The 19,376-nt window shown below is 38.6% G+C and overlaps 2 protein-coding genes across 3 annotated transcripts; one reads left to right on the forward strand and one right to left on the reverse strand.

Annotated features, from left to right (window-relative positions):
* Positions 1–316: 316 nt before the first annotated feature.
* Positions 317–12,724, forward strand: ZNF839 (zinc finger protein 839). 2 transcript variants are annotated; one of them, XM_008629765.2, is made up of 7 exons: positions 317–1,830; positions 3,656–3,907; positions 4,963–5,055; positions 5,406–5,558; positions 6,673–6,813; positions 7,476–7,614; positions 9,249–12,724. In XM_008629765.2, the coding sequence occupies exons 1-7, from the start codon at positions 964–966 to the stop codon at positions 10,223–10,225; spliced, it is 2,622 nt and encodes an 873-aa protein (XP_008627987.1). In that variant the 5' UTR covers positions 317–963; the 3' UTR covers positions 10,226–12,724. The 2 variants fall into 2 exon arrangements, with proteins under 2 accessions (XP_008627987.1, XP_017584586.1); XM_017729097.1 differs by having other exon boundaries at positions 6,673–6,762.
* A 553-nt stretch (positions 12,725–13,277) lies between these two features.
* Positions 13,278–18,284, reverse strand: CINP (cyclin dependent kinase 2 interacting protein). The gene is made up of 4 exons (XM_008629854.2): positions 18,070–18,284; positions 16,727–16,853; positions 15,058–15,187; positions 13,278–13,612 (listed from the first exon to the last, which is right to left on the reverse strand). Exons 1-4 carry the CDS (start codon positions 18,267–18,269, stop codon positions 13,410–13,412), a joined length of 660 nt encoding a protein of 219 aa, XP_008628076.1. The 5' UTR covers positions 18,270–18,284; the 3' UTR covers positions 13,278–13,409.
* Between the last annotated feature and the right edge of the window lie 1,092 nt (positions 18,285–19,376).

Below are 19,376 nucleotides of genomic sequence, written 5' to 3' on the forward strand. Positions count from 1 at the left end.
CCCGCAGAAGGTAACCCCGGGGGCTGGGGGGCGGGAGGCTGCGGCGCTCCGTTGGGGATGAAAGCCACGGCTCCGGCTTTCATGATTTGTAATGAAATTTTTTTGTAATGATTTTTTTTTTTCCCCCCGTTTTCCTCCGTCACACTTGCCGTCGGGTGTAGACTCCAGTCCCATAGCTGAAAGGCACAGCTTTCAATGTGGTTTAGGAAAATCCGTGTTTGAATGTAACTAATAGCTGCTGTGGTCAGTATTTCGGTCTGACAACACGTGCAGCCAAGAACAGCTTAGAAGAGCTGTTTCACAGTGGTGATACAGAAAGTTAGTGCATGCCTTTCTTGCAGGTGACAGTATCTGGGCTTTCAACCCACGTTTGGGGTGCAGGGTTTGTCAAGTGATTGAGCCAAACTGAGGCAGAAATTTGGATGAAGCAGGCAGAACTGTGAGGGAGATGAACAGTAACGTCTGATTCTCTGAATCATCACCACGAAGTTTTTGTGAACTGAACACATACTATAGTATGTCCTGGACTGTTTTTTTTGGCCTGTGTCGTGTAGCATTGTAGTTCTCCCGTGTTTGGGGTTTGCTGAAGGTTATGAATGTGCCTTGGTGATGGCATTGACCCTGCTATTCCAGACAGGCCTGCTAGTAGGAGACAAAGCTGTGACATGGCTTCAGAGCAAACTTTACATGTTTTAGTTGAACATCAGTCACAGCAGTAAATGTGCAGGAAAACCCATAGCTTGGAGGAAGGGAAATCTGTGCTTTGATGTTAAATCTGTGCTTTGATGCATTAAAATGAAAAACTAATGATGTGCAGTGGTTTCTTCATGCTTTGCTTTAAGGGCATGTGTGTATTATCTAGATAAGTATTTATTGATTAATGCTATACTTTGTAATTGCAATTCTTCCCTTTTTCCACAAAAGCATCTGGAAGCCATTTGTGTCCAAGTTCAGCCAGGACAGATGAAGGAAACTGAAAGGCCAGTGACATCATTGGCACCAATCCAGTCGAAAACTCTAACGCTGAGTCAGCCAGTTGGTAGGAATTCTAGCATACCAGGACTTGGCATTATTAATCCCCACATAATTAGGATACAGCCTGTTTCAGGAACTGAGCAGCAGCAGCTATTCCTGCAAAGTTCTTCTGAGTCTCCGGTTCAGTTGCTTATGCAGAGGCCTTTACCATCTCATGGCTCAGTGTCTGTGAGCAAGATTCCCCCGTCTAAGATGGTGAATGGACAGAGGGCTACTCGTGCCACAGCATCGGCTTCAAGGTCTCCAAATCCTACCATGGCTGCAGCCAGTTCAGCAAGTACACAATGCCTTGAAAAAAAGCAAAAGGATGACAAGTTAAAGAAATCCTTGAAGGTGAAAACTCGTTCTGGACGGATTTCACGCCCCCCCAAATACAAAGCTAAAGATTACAAATTCATTAAAATGGAGGATTTGGCTGATGGTCATCAATCTGATTCTGATGACTACTCTGAGCTGAGTATAGAAGATGATGAAGAAGGAAAGATGAAGGGAAAGGATGCATTATTCAGTTCTTCAAATTATAATCTGAAACCCAAAATGTTTAAATGTCAGACTTGTGAAAAATCTTACATAGGAAAAGGAGGATTAGCAAGACATTATAAACTTAACCCAGACCATGGACAGCTGGAGTCTTCACCTCAGAAAATACCTCTAAATAAGCCTAATGGAAGTATATTTGTGGAAGAGCAAATGATGAGTCCAGCACATTTGGATTCAACTACTGTCACTTTAAATCATGAAAAAGCACTAGCTACCAATCTGGAAGAAACTGTTGATTCAAAGGCTGGAGAACAGGTAAAGTGTTACTTAGAAAAACTGTCAGTTCTTTCATTCAAAGTAGAATGGCAGTTCTGTAGCTGCACAGTCTTGTACTGCTCAGAAATATCCATATTTCTGAAATGTAGTCATATCAGAAATATCCATATTTTTGAGCAGTACAAGTTATGATAGACTACATTAGGCAAATTTCCCATTGAAGTGCTTTAAAAATCAAATTGTCTCTTGCAGTGCTGCAGCAACAGTACTGTTGCACAGACACATATAACTAAATGTTCACTGAGTGCTCATTTGTTACTGGGCTTCTGACAGTTTTCACCTTGTCTGCATAAATGACATTCTTTGCATTTGGGTAAGAACACTGTTGTTCAGTTACAGCCTTTAGCATGACAGCAACACATCATCTGCTCTCTCATTTTCTGTTGCTGAAATAATGTCATCACAGAAAAATCTCTTATTTGGAACACAACAGTGAACTGCAGCTCTTCCTAGAGCAGGTTTTCAAAGTGGGGCTTTGAAACCCTGCACACCAAACACTGGTGAAATTTGAGTCTCCGGGTAGGAAGCTGCCTCAGCTGCTAATTTTTTCCTGTGATGTTTTAAGCTGGTCACTTCAAAGAAAAGTTTCTCTTCTAATATTAAAATGACTCTTAACATTTTGCAGCAACTTGATGCAGCTGCTGGCTAGGAAGAAGTACTCGTTTAGATGTAGGGGTGTCACATTTATTACTTGCATTTGTAATTGTGAAGTTGTTCTCAGGAAAGTGAAAATTTACAGCTTAAGGTGCCAGTGCAGCAAACAAACGTTCCTTCATTGTCTACGCTCGCTTATCATCTCTGGAAAAAGAGAATTGCAGAATACTGAAGTCTGCTCTCTGAATTATTGTACAGTTTTTTGATACAGATAGGAAGCCAATCAAGATCCCCATGCTCAACCCCATGTCTTATGACAAATTTAGAACTAATTTAGTAATTTAATCCCTGGATAGAACTGACATAAATTTGCCATTTTTAGAGCTTCCCTAATCAGTAGAATAGTAGGGAGTTACTGAATGTTGGGATGCAAATGTACAGATTATGCAAAGAAGCCTGATGTACCTCAGTACTATTATAAACTCATTTCTTAAAAGATGCTAGAACATTCTTAGAAATTCTAGCTTGGAAGGGAAGATGTTTAAGTAAGAAATCACTCCTTTAAACGGTTAAAAAGTTTTGTACTGAAATAATGATGATAACTTAAAAATAGAAAAGGTATTTTGAGTTTCTGTGTGATTTTATAACAGAAGCTACTTTCTAGCTGTGTTCCTAGGAAAGACTGGATTTTGAAATGTGGAAACTGGGCAGTACGTTTTGATATTTAATTACTGGGCTTGTCACTGTTCATGGTGCCGGAGTTTTTGTCTTTTGTATAAAGTCTTTAAGCTTTGATGTGGTTACAATGAAACCCAAGTTATTCTTTGAGTATGTTTTACTGCTAATTAAGTTTTAGTTCTGCAACTTCTTTATCTAAAGAGGATATATTTTACTTCAAAAATATTAAATGTATTTAACCCACTTAAAACAGCTCTTTTATTATGTTTATTTAATCTCTTTATTTTGTATGACATCTTGTGGTTCAAAAATGCTAACTTTGCAAATAATGACGTATATGTGATGCGGAAATAGCATTCTTAACTAACGTGTTGGATTTATTCCACAACTTTATTTGCAAGTTTTTCTTGTATCCAGCTTTGCATTTTTTTAATATGCTATTATTGTTTGCATAGATGGCAAACTTAATTACAAAATTGTCTTCCTCAAAACTGTTTAAAATAGTGAATAAATACTTTTTCTTTTAATTAAGGCTTCAGAGTCTGAGGAAAGCAGACACTTGCCGGCAGAAAAACCAAATGAAACCAGTTCAGGACACCGGGGACCCGTAACACCAAAAGGACCTGGAAGACCCAGACGACCAAAGAGACGTGGTCGACCCAGGACGGGTGGAAGATCCAGGTGTTCTGGAAGGCTTAGCAGACCTGGTCAGTCCCCTTCAAAGTCACTTAGTAGTGTGTCAGCAGAACACAATGTATTCAGAAGAAAAGCTAGGTTAAAAGAGGTATGGTTCTCTTCTGCAATTACTTCACAAGTATTTTTCACCCGCCCTATTTTTTTTCCCCCCTTTTTTTTCATCACTTATTTTCAATGAACCATTTTCAAAAAGATTTTTTTTTTTTTTTTACATCCTTGTGTATGGACAAGATGAAAGCCCAAGATGGCTTCTAAGAAGAAAAAATTAAGTTGTCTTTTAAGAAAAAAATATTTCCAACAGAATACTGGAAAAAGGGAAAATGGGAACTCAGTCTGGAAAGGGATTTTTGACATGTAGATATATTCTTGCTATCCTTTTTCTGGAGAAGGAAAGTTACTAGCTACTACTACATATCTTCTCTACTTCACAAGTATTTTTCACCCGCCCTATTTTTTTTCCCCCCTTTTTTTTCATCACTTATTTTCAATGAACCATTTTCAAAAAGATTTTTTTTTTTTTTTTTTTACATCCTTGTGTATGGACAAGATGAAAGCCCAAGATGGCTTCTAAGAAGAAAAAATTAAGTTGTCTTTTAAGAAAAAAATATTTCCAACAGAATACTGGAAAAAGGGAAAATGGGAACTCAGTCTGGAAAGGGATTTTTGACATGTAGATATATTCTTGCTATCCTTTTTCTGGAGAAGGAAAGTTACTAGCTACTACTACATATCTTCTCCAACACAGTAAAAGAAATAATAATAAAAGAACCCTGAAAAACCAAAACAAACCCACAAAGAAGGTCTTGGGGGAGGATAGAATGGGGATTAAAATCCAACTAACACAACTTGTTCTTTGTTTTCTGTGTGTTGTAGATCCTTTATGGCTACTAAAGCTACTGAGGTTGCTGTTCTTTCTATGAATTGGCAACATTTTTGGGACTGAGTTTTGTCTGCACATGAGTAGTAACTGTTCTGAGGTCTTCTAGCTTACCCCATTTTGGAGTTAGTTTGCATGTATTCTTAAAGCTGCCTAAACATACAGCACATCTTTCAAAAAAACGTAGTGATATTTTATGTTCTGAAAATGGGGTGCATAATGTGTGGGCTGCTTTTTCCTAATAATCTCATTCTGGCTTTTGACAGCTAATACAACAATGTGATAATGAAGACTTAATGGAGCTGGCTCTCCCACGTCTTACAAAGCTTGTTACGGTGTATGAATTCCTGTTGATGAAGGTGAGTTTTTTTGTAAAAATAGTAAATTATTTTAGGGATACTTCCATTAGTATACACAAAAAGATACCTTTAGAGACATAATCGAATTTCTTAAATTAGTATTGTGCAGCATGTAGATGTTCCACACATCACTTCAGTCTTACACAGGCAAAACTCTCGTAGGTTTCAACTCAAAGCCTTGCTTTTTGCTGCCTGGTTCAGTGGCATTTTGAATATTGCATAGTCTTTTGACTTGCATGTTTCTATTTTAAAATGTTGAACAAAACAAAACTGACAGATCTTAATTTAATCTCTTTTTAAAGTATAGGGAGGGAGAAACAAGCCCTTTTTTATTCCCCTCTTATTCCTAGGTTGAAAAAGGATATCCAGCCAAAGCTTACTTTCCAGATGTGTACAGGGAATTTGAAGACTTGCATAACATGGTAAAGAAAATGGCTTATGATCACCTCAGTAATTCTGATTCTGTGAGTTGCCAGCAGCCTGTTGAAATAAAAGATGCTAAGGTAATAAAGCACTCTGTTTGGAACTATGATTGGTTTGTTTGCTTGCTTTATTTTAGATGCCTTGCATTTTTAATTTTCTCTGATAAGCTTTCTCATGTAGGTAAATTTATTTGAAGACAACATGATTTTTGATGAGCAAAAGTAGACATTATTGTAAAAAGTCCAACAATTTACCAAGAAGAAAAAGAAATCCATAATAAAACTACAATTCTAGTTTGTCAGTGGATACACCTAGAAAGATTAAAACCAATTCTAGCAGTGCTGATACCTGCCTTGCATATCTGGGGTAGTATGAAGCTGCATGTTACTGCAAGGTGTCTTTAGCATTAACTGCTAATAAAAGTACATCCTGATGTTTGATCAGGAAGGAGAGGGGGGGTCTATATTTAAAATGAGTGACCTTGATTTGAAGGGATAAGTAGTTTCATTGCAAAATGAGGGCAAACTGAATGCATCTATACAGTTCACAGTGATACCAACAAATGTGAAAGGCAGGGACTGCATTAATAAAACTGCAAACTATTATTTCAGTGACTCCAGATGCATTGTTTATGGAGCTGTATCTAGAAAGACAGATGGAACCTCTTTCTTGCTTCTCTTCTGTGTTCATGTGCATTCTTAATATAGAATGATGCTTTTTAAAAACTAAAAACAAGACCAAACCAAACCCCAAAACAACCTAGCCTTGCGAAGCTGGATAGTAGTATATCTACATAGGGATGAAGCACAGGAACGGAATGTGAGGAGGGGGGAAACTCCTTAACTACGCAGAGATATTCTAAACAGGAAGACTTAAATGTTTTTTATATGATGGAGAGCCTCAATAATCTTTATTAAACTCTGCTCTGAGTAACTGTCTCTGGATTCTATATATAACTATCATTCTTTCAAGGTTTGCCTGTTAACAGTCACCTTCAGAGGAAGATCATGTGTCAGTGTGAAGGCTAGGAGAAAACATGGGAGTCTAAATACTGGCATTGAGCTGAGGTGATTGTCAGGCTCGACATGGTGTAATTCTAGTTCAGTTTTAAGAAAACGAATCTGTATTTCAGCATTTATGTATTCAGATCTGAGAGGCTAACTTTTACTTTTTTCCCTGTATCTGTTTTTAAAGGTTGCTGAATCTCTAGGAATCACAGAAATACTCAGTGGAGAACAGAAGATGCAAGGTGCAGGCTCTTGTTCACCATGTGTAATTAAAATGGTTAGTGAGCAAGTGCCTGAGGATGTACTGGGACAAAAATGGTTAGCTGAGGTATGGAATACCTTTGTGAAAATTAACAATGAAACTAAGACAAATTAAAACTTTTTAAAACACATAATTATTCCTTACAAAATCATGCTAGTATTATCTGAGTCATGTTAAAGTAAGGCTTTTGTGGTGTTCAGAAATACTGAAAGTACTCTCTGCTGTGGTATCATAGCAGGGCATATGAACTAGCACATTAAGTATGTGCTTTGGGAAGACACTTGGTAGTGTTCAGGACAGAATATCAAAGACTTACAGGTCTTACAGGGACAAAAGAACTTCGTTGAGGTGCTGGTAACTGGGGGCCCCACAGATTCCAACCTGTGTTAGAGGAAATGGCCTAACCTACAGGAGGCTCAGACGTTGGAGAAGTGATTTCTGTGCTAATTGGTGGTGGATAGAGGGGCATGAAAACAGATTCTTTCTTTCTGACAAGTCAATTGACAAGCTTCAGTCTGTTTACAGTGTAGCAGAGAGCTGTGTTTTCTCCCCTTGGAGTTCTGGCGAAGTGTGAGGGCTGTGTTTAAATCCTTACCTTTTAGAAGACCTTTAGTGTAAACTCTGTTTTCAAGGATCATCAGTTCACTGCCATGATGTCTCCACAATTATCTCTTCCAGTATTTTCAACTGTTATAGGGGCAGCAGTTAATCATCTCTTATATTGACAGAGCTCAGGGGAAGAACTGTTGCCACCAGCCAAAAGGACCAAGTTAGAAGACGTAACAGAGAATGTGAACGATGCTTATGCCAGTCAAGATGAAGTGAAAGAAAATAGTGGAAATTTGTGTACACTGTTTGAAAAAGATGGTAACCTCTTCAGATTTTCCAGTTCTGTTCTGTTCATGGAGGAGCTGAACAAATCTTTGTTCTTCAGGCTACTGTGGTTTTTGTATTAAAGTTTCATTTCTTAACTTGCTTCCCAAGTCCTTCAAAAGCAACTGTTTAACTGGAAAGGCCTCATGAGGAGGGAAAAGTTATAGATGATGCAGACAGCAGTAGCTCAATTCTAGATGCATGATAATCCAGTTATTGATACTAAGGAGCATAGTACTGTCCTCTGCTGTGTGCTTCCTGTTTGTCCTATCCCTCAAAGTCCTTGACCATTGTGTCAGCTGTGGGAGAGCAGAGGAAGAGGAAGCAGAGTGCACATTCTTCCTCTTGATCCCTGCCAGCTACAATAGCAGAATTCCCAGAGCTTTGTGGATCTTGGGGGAAATGGAGAGCTGGTGTAGGCTGTCCTGTATCCATCATTGGAATACATCTTGTATTGGAATTGAGGCACCATTTTTCACCAGTCTTCAGGTGGTTGCCTTTATTTTTATTATTTCTTCATCTTTCATCCTGCTGCCCTTCAGATTAGCAGGGTAACAGTGAAAGGAAAGTAAATCTGTAGTAAGGTGCGTCTATCAGTACCATCCTCTTTGTAAATACCTTGTTTTGTTGTTGGTGTTAAGTGGATTTGCTTTTGCCCTTTGCATGTTTTTCAGTCAATAGTCATTTTTGTTTCCCTCCATTAGATTTTCTTTCTCTGAAAGGCTCTCTGCATAACCATGCTTACTTCTTGCTGCACTATGATTTTCTTCTGGGCTATGAGTTTTTAAAATTATATTTTGCTTGCACCTGCTAGTAGGGCGTTTGCTAGTCTACAGTGCAAAAAATTAAAAACAGTCCTTTCTGCAGCGTTACATCTCCTTTGTTGTGCAGTGATATCTTTCATAACAAAAAAAATCCAAAACCAAACCAACCTACTTGTTCCTTTTGACCTTTAATAATAAAGACTGACAGCTCATACCACTGCAGCTTAGTAGTTATTGTTCAACTACCTTCAGGGTTTGGGACTCTGGTCAGGTCCAGGTCAAGTAACTGGTAGAACACTGCATTTCTTGTGGTTTTTACCTTTTCTGGCACAGGACAAAAGTGCCTCTGTGGCTCTTAGCACATTAATATGTAGCAACCTGATGACATATCTGAGTCCAGGATGTGCTTGATTAGGAATAGAAATTTAAACAAATTTAAATGCTTCCATCGACTTACTAATGGCGATGATGATGAGCAGCTGACAAGTTTGTGCCTGGTAAAGTCTATATCTTTTAATGTTACTGGCTGCACGGTGGAAGAAAATTGAGTTTGACTTTCAGCTCAGGTTGTTTTCAGGATTAACAGAAAAATGCTGCCTCTTAATGTAAGGTCTCTTAACATTTCTTAATATAGAAATACTTGATAAAATATCACTGTTCAAAAATTCCCTAAATATTTTTATACTGACTTTCTCATTGGGAAGTTCTGTGAAACTCTTGTAAGGTGCCTCAGGTTTGCTAATTTGGGGGAAAGAAAGCAGGGAAGTAGTCTAGCTTTTCCTCCAAAATTTTTGCTGAAAACCAATTTTTTTGGCATGCAATATTAGATTGCCCAACAAAATAATATTTCTTTTCCCTTTTCAGGTTTTAATCCATTAAATGGAGAAATCTTGCTTTCAGAAGGTAGGCATATCACTTGCTGCACAACTGGAAGTACATTACAGACAGCAGAAGAACATAATTCAGTTGCTGATTCAGGAGTTAGAAACTATGCTGAAAATTCAGGTACCTTCTCCCAAACTGTGGAAATGAGGATAGAGTATCCCCAGCCTGTGAGCATACAGGGAGCAGATCTGGCAGGTGCCACATCTCTGCTGCACACTGAAGTCGTGCTGCCTGTTGAAGCAGGTGGCTCAGCTGGGCTGGTTCAGGCGCACTTTGTGAGCGGGAATGCGGCGGGGGGACTGGCAGCTCCTGAACTCCACAGCTCCATGCCGAAGCAGGCAGTGGCAAGTCAGAGCACTGGCTTACCAACGAGTGAAGAAAATGGTCACAATCCAAAATATCAGGAACTGCAAGAAGAAAACCCTAAATTTGCAATTAAAGAACATTCTGAGCAACTTCATAATGCTGGTATGACTGATGACATACAGGAACTTGAAAAAGTTTTTTCAACAAACATTGTGCCAATAAACTACCCCCACAGTGCTCAGGCTGAATCGCATGAGAACGCTGTCCAGGGAGCCTCCCTGTCCACTCATGGGAGCCAGGAAAATGCTTTTAAAAATGAGAGTGAATATTCTTCACAGGAGCTGGCGAATACAGTTACTGTAGATGAAACTGTAGCTTTTGAGATTTCTGATGAGAGCCATGATTTTTTGTCTCAGGGACACGAACAGATTTTTATCCAGACTTCAGATGGGCTTATCTTGTCTCATCCAGACACTGCTGTTTTGTCTCAGGCGGAAGGCATCGTTATTGTGACTGATTCCAATGGTACTACAATGCACATTCGCACACCCGAAGGGATACCTTTGGAAACAGTGGAAGCACTACTGGCAATGGAAGCAGGTGGCCAAAGTGAAGATATTTTGCTCTCGCAAAGTGAATTGGAGCCATAGATTAGAAAACCCTATAAGCTTTCTTCTGGAAAAGACTGATTATAAAATGTATATTTTTCTAATGTGAATACTGAGATAATTGAAATTTAACTTATTTGTAAACTGTTTCTATGCCCTGTACTTTTTATAACTTATGTTTATATAAATCTAGCAGCATTGCAACCAAAAATTCTAGAATTAACATTGTTCTATTTGCTTTATATGTTGGGGATGGGTGGAAAGTAGAAATCTTGTCAACCCTAAAACTTGCACTGTTCCCTTTTGTTACATAATTCCTTTTCTCTCTAGCCATCTAAAAATGCAGTAAGTTGTACTGCTGTTCAGCAGTGATGTGCTGTGTACTGGCAAGCTGTATATGGGTAAAATAAAAGCTATATTAAAAATGTGCATTTTCTTTGCCACTGAGATTACAAAACACCATCATTGCACTTTTTAAAAGCTATCTTGAACATTCATTAGCATCTAGACTTGATGCACATAAATCTGCCTGGAAAAATTGGCAGTTTTAAGTATAATCCACACTTGTGCATTCCGGGAACAATGTGACAGCCTAGCTCATCCTTACTGAAATAAGCATTCACTGAGTTAGGGACAAAAATAGCCTCAAACAAGATATGTTTTGTACTGAACAGTTGGAAATGTATTTAAGTTGCTTGTCTAATGTTCAGCCACATCTTTAAAAACTGCTGTTGCGTAGACATAAACGGGAAGGTGCGTAAGTAGTGATCTAATTTTCCTTAATGAGGTACCAAATTCTTTTTTTGCTTTAGTCTGTCACGGCCTATTTTTGTTAGACTGGTATTAGACTTTTCTTTCAGATGATGCATCCTTTATGAATTCTACACTTTGACCTTCCTAGTAACTCCACACTACCTTGTACTGTTTAATCATAATACAAAGGGACTTTCTCTAGGCAGGGAGAGCACTTGGCAAATTACTTGAATTTTTGTCATACTCTCAATATGATCCTTGGATCATATTATATTTTTGTGGAGACCTACCAGCGTCCTGTCTGAGGCACTGTCTTTTCTGTCAATATGTTTAGCAGGTGCAAAAGAACAGCATTAAATGAGCAGACATTACTGAAAAGTGGTAACATAAAATGTTACCTTAAAATGTGTGTGCTACCTCATTGCTGAATAGATGCAGCTACTGGGATAATCAGGCAAATCTGCCAAGGACAGGAGAATTGTACTTAAGTATGAACACTGATTTTTTTCATGATATTGTTACTGAAGAAAACCACTAAAATTGAATCTAAACAAAAGAGAAGACAATTCACAGATTACATAAACTGCTCTACTATGTCCCTTTAAACATAGTTGAGTTAGGCTTTTTTGTTTGGTGGGTTTTTTTCTTGGTTGCCTGAGTAGGAGATGAATTTTATTACCCAAAATGTTGCCTTTTATGAGTAGTTGTGAAAGATACTGTATGTTAATGAGTTATTAATGTGTTACTATTTGTTTTGGGGTTTTTTCCCTCTTTTTTAGGAGGTGGTAATTGCCAGAGCATACAGACCTACCTTGTAAGTGAAGGTAGTATACAAAGCAAAGTTCTGCTGGTCTTGCAGTCTTCGATTGCAGTGACCAATTCTTTATGATACTCTTTTGTACTGACTGTCTAATAATTATATCTGAGGGCTACAAATATACCAATCAACTGCTTAGAGCTGGAATGACAAAACATCTCTGCAATGGTTTTGCAGTAATCTTCCAACGTCCAACAACAGTCAATAAGCAAGAGGGTCTGTGGATATGAAGACCTGTTCCTGAAGAGCTTCTTTCCTCTTAAGAAGTGAGAACAAACCACAATTACCTCCTGTGCAGAAAATGAAAATTGGCCTCAATTTTGCCTTCCCTATCAATTTGCACATGCTGGGAAATACAATACACCTACTCTCATCTTAAAAGCACAGTTCTATATGTGAACCAATCTTTTCTCCTTGGAAAATATTTTTGAAGTACGGAGATGTTTCCATAGTGACACAGGTCTGGCCCTACTCAGATGAATTAAGGTGGCTGTTAAACTAGGTGGAACACTTCCACTGAAAAAATAACAAAACCCAACAAAGCTGTTCCTAACTGTATTCTTGAGCTACTGCAGAATTTCTTTTCATATGCTGGAATTGCAGGCTAAGAATAGAACTCTTATTAGCTGCCAGAAACAACCTCATTGTTCAACAGAGCAACATTTCAAGAAAACTTTTCAATTCATGACTGTCTGTCCTGTTACTGCAGGAAACTGATGTTATTTCCCTACTAAGCTTACGAGGTTTCAGCTTGGAGCTAAGTAGGTAAGTGACCCTGCTTTTCCTGTCAGTACACAGGAACACACCTTCAAACCAAAACCACTTGACATCAGTAACAGTAATCTAAGGAAAAACTTACTGAGCCCCATGACAGGGAGCAAACAATATGGGATACAGCCTTGACTAAAGAAGGTTTTGTTTTATACAACAGATGCTTTCATGAAACATCTCTTAAAAAAAAAAAAAAAAAAGTTAAAATTAATTAAAAGGGACAAGACCTTCTTATACCTTATACCTTCTTAAAACTTCCTGGCTGCTGGTTCAGGCTTGGATCACTCTCCAAGGGTGACGTACCCAACATCACCAGAATCAAAACCAATCCAGAATTTACACTATTGTCTGCAAGAGCATTTCAAAACCACATACCAAACTATGTGGATCCTTTTGGATTCTTCCTTTTGTGCTTCCCTCTCCTCCACTTATAAAGCAAGTACAAAAACATTTGCCCTGTTAATTCATGCAAAAAAACCCCCCATGTAGAGATCAAGAAGTGTTGAATTTTGATGGCAAAAGGGACCATGTAGGTATGTTAGGCTGTCCAGACTTTGGAGGAAGTAACATTTTTTGCTGTAGCTTCTCTTCTATATGCATTGAATCCCCCCAGACCATCAAGCAGTCCTTACCTCTTTCTGAATATAGAGGACTTAGCCTCCTACCTGTAGCCTCTGTGTTGCCCTAAAATAGATAAAACCAACCAAAACCAGATTGTCCCACACAGGAAAAGGAGTATCAGCTGAGACAAAGTAAGGAATACAAATAGAGAAAAATATTTTTAATAAGTTTTACAAAAAATCAACTTACTTGGTAAGCCTTGCAATTTGCCAATTCCGTTTAATGTAAGCATCACTAGAACCCAGCCATGTAACCTTTGGAATTCTAGCACTGCCTGTGTCCTGTTTCCAGCAGCATGGCTTCAAGCAGCAGTGTGCTGCTGTTCTCAATGTAAGGCTGATACAACCATGATGATAAATACACCATCATCAGATCCTGGTCAGCAGAATGAGCAATGTCTTGCACAATTGTTTGCTTGAGTTTTAGTTCCTTCTTGTACATTTCAGAGAGCTTCAGACAAACCTCATCTGAAATGGATTGAAAAACCAAACACATTGACCAGAACATTTCAGCAATTCTCTAAAAGCTAAATTATACTTGTAATATGTGGATCATAAAAACCCCCTACCTTACATAAGCTATTCCCTCAATTTAGCCATCTTTTTTTTTTTACAGCATTAATCGTGTTTTTACATTAGAATATAAAATGCTAAACAATTTGGGATATATTTTACACACTTCTGATTTTGACATGAGTCCCCATTTAATTATAGAATAAGCAGTGGCACTGGTTGTCAGGACCCACTGTAATATTATCAATTACAGCTATTCCTCAAATAACCAAAATTTGATTTTAAAATTTGGTAATGCTATCCTGCAATACAAGTGTCACATTTTAGAGTCCCTCTTGATTTTAGCTAATCTAAAGGATGCTCTCACATACTGTGATGCACTTCAGCAATGAATGATCAGCAATGAGTAACACCAATAGTGAAAAACAACAGCAAAAATCCCCAACAGATCAAAACTGAAGTGTTTATTGTAAAAACTGTTACTGGTTATGTTAGCAATAATGTTAGAGGGGTACAAATGCATCTGTAATCTTTCATTGTTTGACTTCTTAAAAAATAACCGCACAAAGTATTTTTAAAGAAAGACTGATCTTGTGTTTCTAACTTAACCTGAACTATCACTGCCTTCAGAAGGATTTAGTCTTTCATGGAGTAGACAGCATCACTAAATGATTCAGTCACAATGGGTGTTTTGACAGCAGTTGTCTTTGTCATTCTTTTAAGCTGGCAGAAACTAATACATAAGATTCCTGCTAAACTGTGGTAGTGAAGTACAAAGCAGGGCTTCACAGAGGTATGATTTTCACTTCACAAAGGCAGCAGGTGTCTCACATGAAATCAGGCTTCTCTTGAATTCCGTTTTAAAACTGGGGTAATACCAGTATGGAGGCACTACCTTTTGCCATCAAGTGAATGCTGAAAGAATTAATATTAACAGTAGACTGTAACATTTTTTTACTTGACTGACACTGAGATCAGAGGTATTTTTCTTTGACTGCTTGAGAATTAACTGAGGTATAGCTTGCTCTTTGCATTCAAGGATTTAATTTCAGTGTCAAGTAACAAGTCAAGTAGTTAAGCCTGCAGCTTAACACCAGCAAGTTGCAAATATATCTCTGCTTGCAGAGGATGTGGCTGTTGCAGCCTGGACATTGTAAACTGCTGACAAATTTAGTTCTATGCTGTAATTGTTGCATGTCAGACAATGCTTGGCAGTCATCAGCAGTAACCCTAAACCAAGTGGTGCATTCATGTGTTTATTGATTAGTCAATTGTAAAGGAGACAGCACTCTCTCCCTCTCAGGCAAGACATCCAGATAAGAGGGCTTATTTTTCAGTCATAAATTAGATGACATTGATGACATAATGTAACTAGCTAAAATAATCAATATTTTACTTACAGAAGTATGGTGTGGGCCATGTATGAAAGAAGGGTGCTGTGCAATTCCCAGCTCCATGGTGGAATGTTTCCAAGTCACAGATCGCTTTAGTAGTTGAAGTAAGCTTTTCCATTTTCAGTTGTATTTTTGTCTGAAAATGATGAACATGGAACGTTAATGAATATCTCAGGAACATTAGGCTACTGTAATATTAAGCATTTTTAAAAAACACACTATTTGTGAAGGCTATTTAGTATTAATGTTTCTAACTCACATTTTTTTAACTCCAGACAGGAATCAAAGCTGGAGTCTATATACAGATTTAGTATGAGATACCATGAAATTCTGAACTCTGCAGATATGACTCTGATTTTGCACATTCTTTTGTTTCCCTCATTTAGAAATACACTAGAGCCGTCTCATTTTTTCACCTCCCTAGTTTTTCCTATAGCAATTTAGCACTGGGGAAAAACATCACACAGGTGTAGCACAAGCCCTATCATGTTTTCTAACATTACCATATCGAGATGACTTTAATTTCAAAGGATCAGCAGCAGGTGAGAAAAGCAGCTCAAGCTACTACTGACAATATATCTAGGCTGATCTAACAGCTTGCTTCAAAAAACAGTTCATTCTATCCACTTCCTTCATGTTCACCTTACTTTGTGCATTTGGGTATGAATATTTACACCAAAATGAAGCTTGCGGGCAGTATCTTTAAGTCAAGCAGCTAAACCACAGATACATCTATGAACCTATAAGCTCACATAAACTCCTAAGGAATGAAAAATAAATTAGGTCAAAGTAGCTATGTTTAGTATCCAATCTAACACTGGCTGCTCAGACTCCTCTGTTACTCAGGAAGAGTAAAAATTTTCATCAGTGCATTTATAGTCTGAATACAAAAGCACCTCAAGGAAAAAAAAAGAAAAAAAACCCCACATTTTCCCCACAGAACAAAATCTGAGGCAAATCTACCCAGTTTCCTATTTTTTCTAAATACTGGAGGACTGTATCCTGTCTATATAAAAAAAAGATCTACCGTCCTTTTAATGGGGGCCTCCACTTTGGCAAAAGGCTATAGAAGCTATTTTTGATAAGAATTTAAAATTACAGTACCAGGCAGAAAAAAAAATTTTTGCTTCCTGTCAAACTGACAGGTGACAATAATTCCTAGCAAGGCATCCAGAAAAAAAGGTGGGTTACATAATAATTATCTTACTCCACTCTCCAGAGGAGGAGATCTGCACAGCAAATGCAGGTAGGCAGGCTAAAAATATGACTACATTATGTCTGATCAAAGACAGCTGCACAGGTATGATGGCAGGTAAAGCACTGCTTTATGTTCTGCTGTTTCTTTTGTTCTAAACAGAAGGACTATCCAGGATGAGAAAACAGAAAACAGGTGCAGCTTTGGAATGCATTCTTTCTATGATTTGTTTCCAGATCACTTTATAAAGGGGGGAGCAGAACTATAAGCAGACAGCAGATGTAAAACCAACTTTCAAATTTACCAATCAATCAAATAAATGGTGCACTCTGGATTTATAGTCATTAAGGTTTGAAGCCAAAGAACTATAAATGAAAATCCCAATCTTCTGTCTACAATAAATACTTCAGGACATTTCCTTGTAACTTGAGCACGCTTAGAATTGATTCATATTGACTAAGTCTGAAAAATGAGTATTACCATATGCTTTAAGGTCTCTAGTAATTCTGCACAACAATTGTCCAACTCTTCATTGTATTTTGGGGTTGGCTTTTCAGGTTCTGTGGCATTGTTATCACATGCTATCTCCAGTTTGTTGTCTTGAAATCTAAAAGAGAAACATAAGGCAGTGTAAACAACTGCATATAGGTTTACTTGACCAGTGCAGATTTTAAATCCTTGTGGTCTGATCCTACAAAATCTCTCTCTCACAGGCTGCTTATGAGAATTCCTACATAAAAATAGCACAAAGCATAGCTGGCCATGTGAGCAAATGGGGCTAGTACCACAATCTTCAGAGAAAAACAGAACTACGCTACCTTAGAATATGTGCTTGAAAAAACATTTGCAGGTGTTAAGACAGTACTTTTTCCCTCTTTACCTTGCCCCTGTGCTGGAGGTTGTTCTCTCATAATGGACAAGGTATGCTCAAGCTTCAGCTGCTCCACGGGATAATCTGGTGCCTCACCACAAACTCACCTTTGTGCACAATTTAAGGCAAGACATTTATTTATCTGTGACACCAGAGCAGCCAATGTACAGACACCTTCCCCATCTGGCAGACTTTCCCACACCAGCTGTAAACTTAGACCGAGGAGAGAGAGCTGCTAGTGAGTAAAAACAACATCTGGAACCATTACAGCAAAATATTCCTCAGCTTGTACCTGCCAGAACCCTGTCAGACAAACCCTCTTCAGCTGTCAGGACCCTGGAGAACCTGCTCAAAGCCCTGTTGACTAAGGTTTTTCATTACAGCATGAAAATAAAAGCTCTACCAAAGTGGGGTTTTTTTCAGTTTTTTGGTGGGTTTGGTTTTGTTTTGGGGTTTTTTTATGGTGGTTGTGGTGTGGTATTTTTGTTCTTTGTTGGTTTTCTTTTAAATCATCACTGTTAAAACCTTTTTGTCTGTACAAATCAGTGATTCTTTCTTAAAATCTTCTGAACTTTTGACTTGAGTGAAACTTGGTAATACTCGCCTCACTGTAAAATGTGCGAGAGAATAAGGGAACTCACATGGGCTGAAGTTTATAGAACTAGATTTTAACTTGGTATATTATATAAGGATTTTAAATACATTATGTTTGACTATGTAAAATAAACATCTCTCATTTCTTGCAAATATCATTACTATATGAGACATTATTTGAATGTAAATAGTTTCTGTAACCAAAGAATGCAACTGCTGGGTTTGATCTAAGAGCTAGTTTATCCACTGTGACATGTTATTTCCCGATTACCAAAAAGAACTTTCTAGTGAAGAAAGCAGATTATTCTCTCAATAAAAGCAATCTTTCTGCTATCTGTACTCGAATTAGCATACTTACTGCTCACTGATCCTCATGTTGACTATTTTGTTTGCCGTAGTAAATCCATTATCATTCAGTCTCTCCCATTTCATCATTAAATTATGCCAGTCTGCTGCATTATCTTTAATTTTTCTTGCACTGACAGATAAAACAGGCCTTCTTGGAGTATTATCAGGAGGAGTTTTTGCTGTATGAGAAAATAAAGATATTGAAGCCATTTAAAGCATATAGAAAACAAATCAGTGTCCGGCAGCTATTTGTGTTAAGGATTTCCTTGCTTTACTGGTAAATATTGATTAAAGTAAAATGGAATTTACGTTAACCATCTTTGATCATGAAATCTAATTCCTCAACTATTGCTATTTACAAGAAAACTGTATTATTAAACAAATGCAAGCACATTCTGAGATGTGATGTTGCAGCATGGACGGCAGTGGCTTTGTAGTGCTGGCAGATCTAGCAGTCTACTGACATCAAATGACAGATGCTTACGCAGGGTATGACAGAAAGAAATCATGGCAGCAATTACTGTGCATGCATGCAGTGCTCATGCCATGAACGTCAGAATTAATTCACAGCAACACGTGAGCTGTAAGAGTTTGGGGGAAGGCTGGGTCCCGCTGAAGGCGGTGAGTGCTTTATTGCTGAGCAGAAAGCCCTCGTTTCGTGGTGTCTGTTTGGAGGCCAGACAGCTGTAGGAACCCACTGCACATCCTCTGATCACACAAAGCACGCCCTGCCCTGGCAGCCAAAGCAGGGGTCAAAGCCAAGCCAAATGCCGTGCCTGAATGTTTGCTGGCTTCAACTTTTATCCACACAGATGCCTGAAAAGAGTTCGTCACATAAAAAGATGTAAAGTCGACACAGAATCGTAGAAAGGGTCAGGTTGGGAGGGACCACAGTGGGTCACTTGGTCCAACCTTCCTGCTGGAAGCAGGGCAATCCCAGAGCACGTGGCACAGGATTACGTCCTGATGGTTTTCGGGTATCTCCCGTGACGGAGCCTGCACAACCTCTCTGGCCAATCTGTTTCAAGGCTCAGTCACAGCACAGTAAAGAAGTTCTTCCTCATGTTCAGGTGGAACTTCCTGTGCATCAGTTTCTGCCCGCTGTCTCTCGTCCTGCTGGTTGGCACCACCGAGAAGAGCCTGGCTCAATTCTCTTGACACCCACCCTTTAGATATTTATTCACAGGGATGTGGTTACAGACATGGGGAGACACGGGAGGCCCCCGCTCCACCCGGGGCGTGAGCGAGGTGCTGGGCACGGTGCACACCAGGGCGTGACAGTGGCGGCCCGGCGGGCTGGCAGGGCACCACAAGAAA

The sequence above is a fragment of the Corvus brachyrhynchos genome, unplaced genomic scaffold (assembly GCF_000691975.1).
Source record: "Corvus brachyrhynchos isolate BGI_N302 unplaced genomic scaffold, ASM69197v1 scaffold1, whole genome shotgun sequence".
NCBI classification, from domain to species: domain Eukaryota; kingdom Metazoa; phylum Chordata; class Aves; order Passeriformes; family Corvidae; genus Corvus; species Corvus brachyrhynchos.

Coding starts and splice junctions, on each gene's coding strand:
- ZNF839 (XM_008629765.2), top strand. CDS start 964: ATGAAGGAAACTGAAAGGCCAGTGACATCATTGGCACCAATCCAGTCG. Junction 1,831..3,655: donor ATTCAAAGGCTGGAGAACAG/GTAAAGTGTTAC, acceptor CTTTTAATTAAG/GCTTCAGAGTCTGAGGAAAG. Junction 5,559..6,672: donor TTGAAATAAAAGATGCTAAG/GTAATAAAGCAC, acceptor CTGTTTTTAAAG/GTTGCTGAATCTCTAGGAAT.
- CINP (XM_008629854.2), bottom strand. CDS start 18,269: ATGGCTTCAATATCTTTATTTTCTCATACAGCAAAAACTCCTCCTGAT. Junction 15,188..16,726: donor TAGAGACCTTAAAGCATATG/GTAATACTCATT, acceptor CATCATTTTCAG/ACAAAAATACAACTGAAAAT. Junction 13,613..15,057: donor ATGGCCCACACCATACTTCT/GTAAGTAAAATA, acceptor AATCCATTTCAG/ATGAGGTTTGTCTGAAGCTC.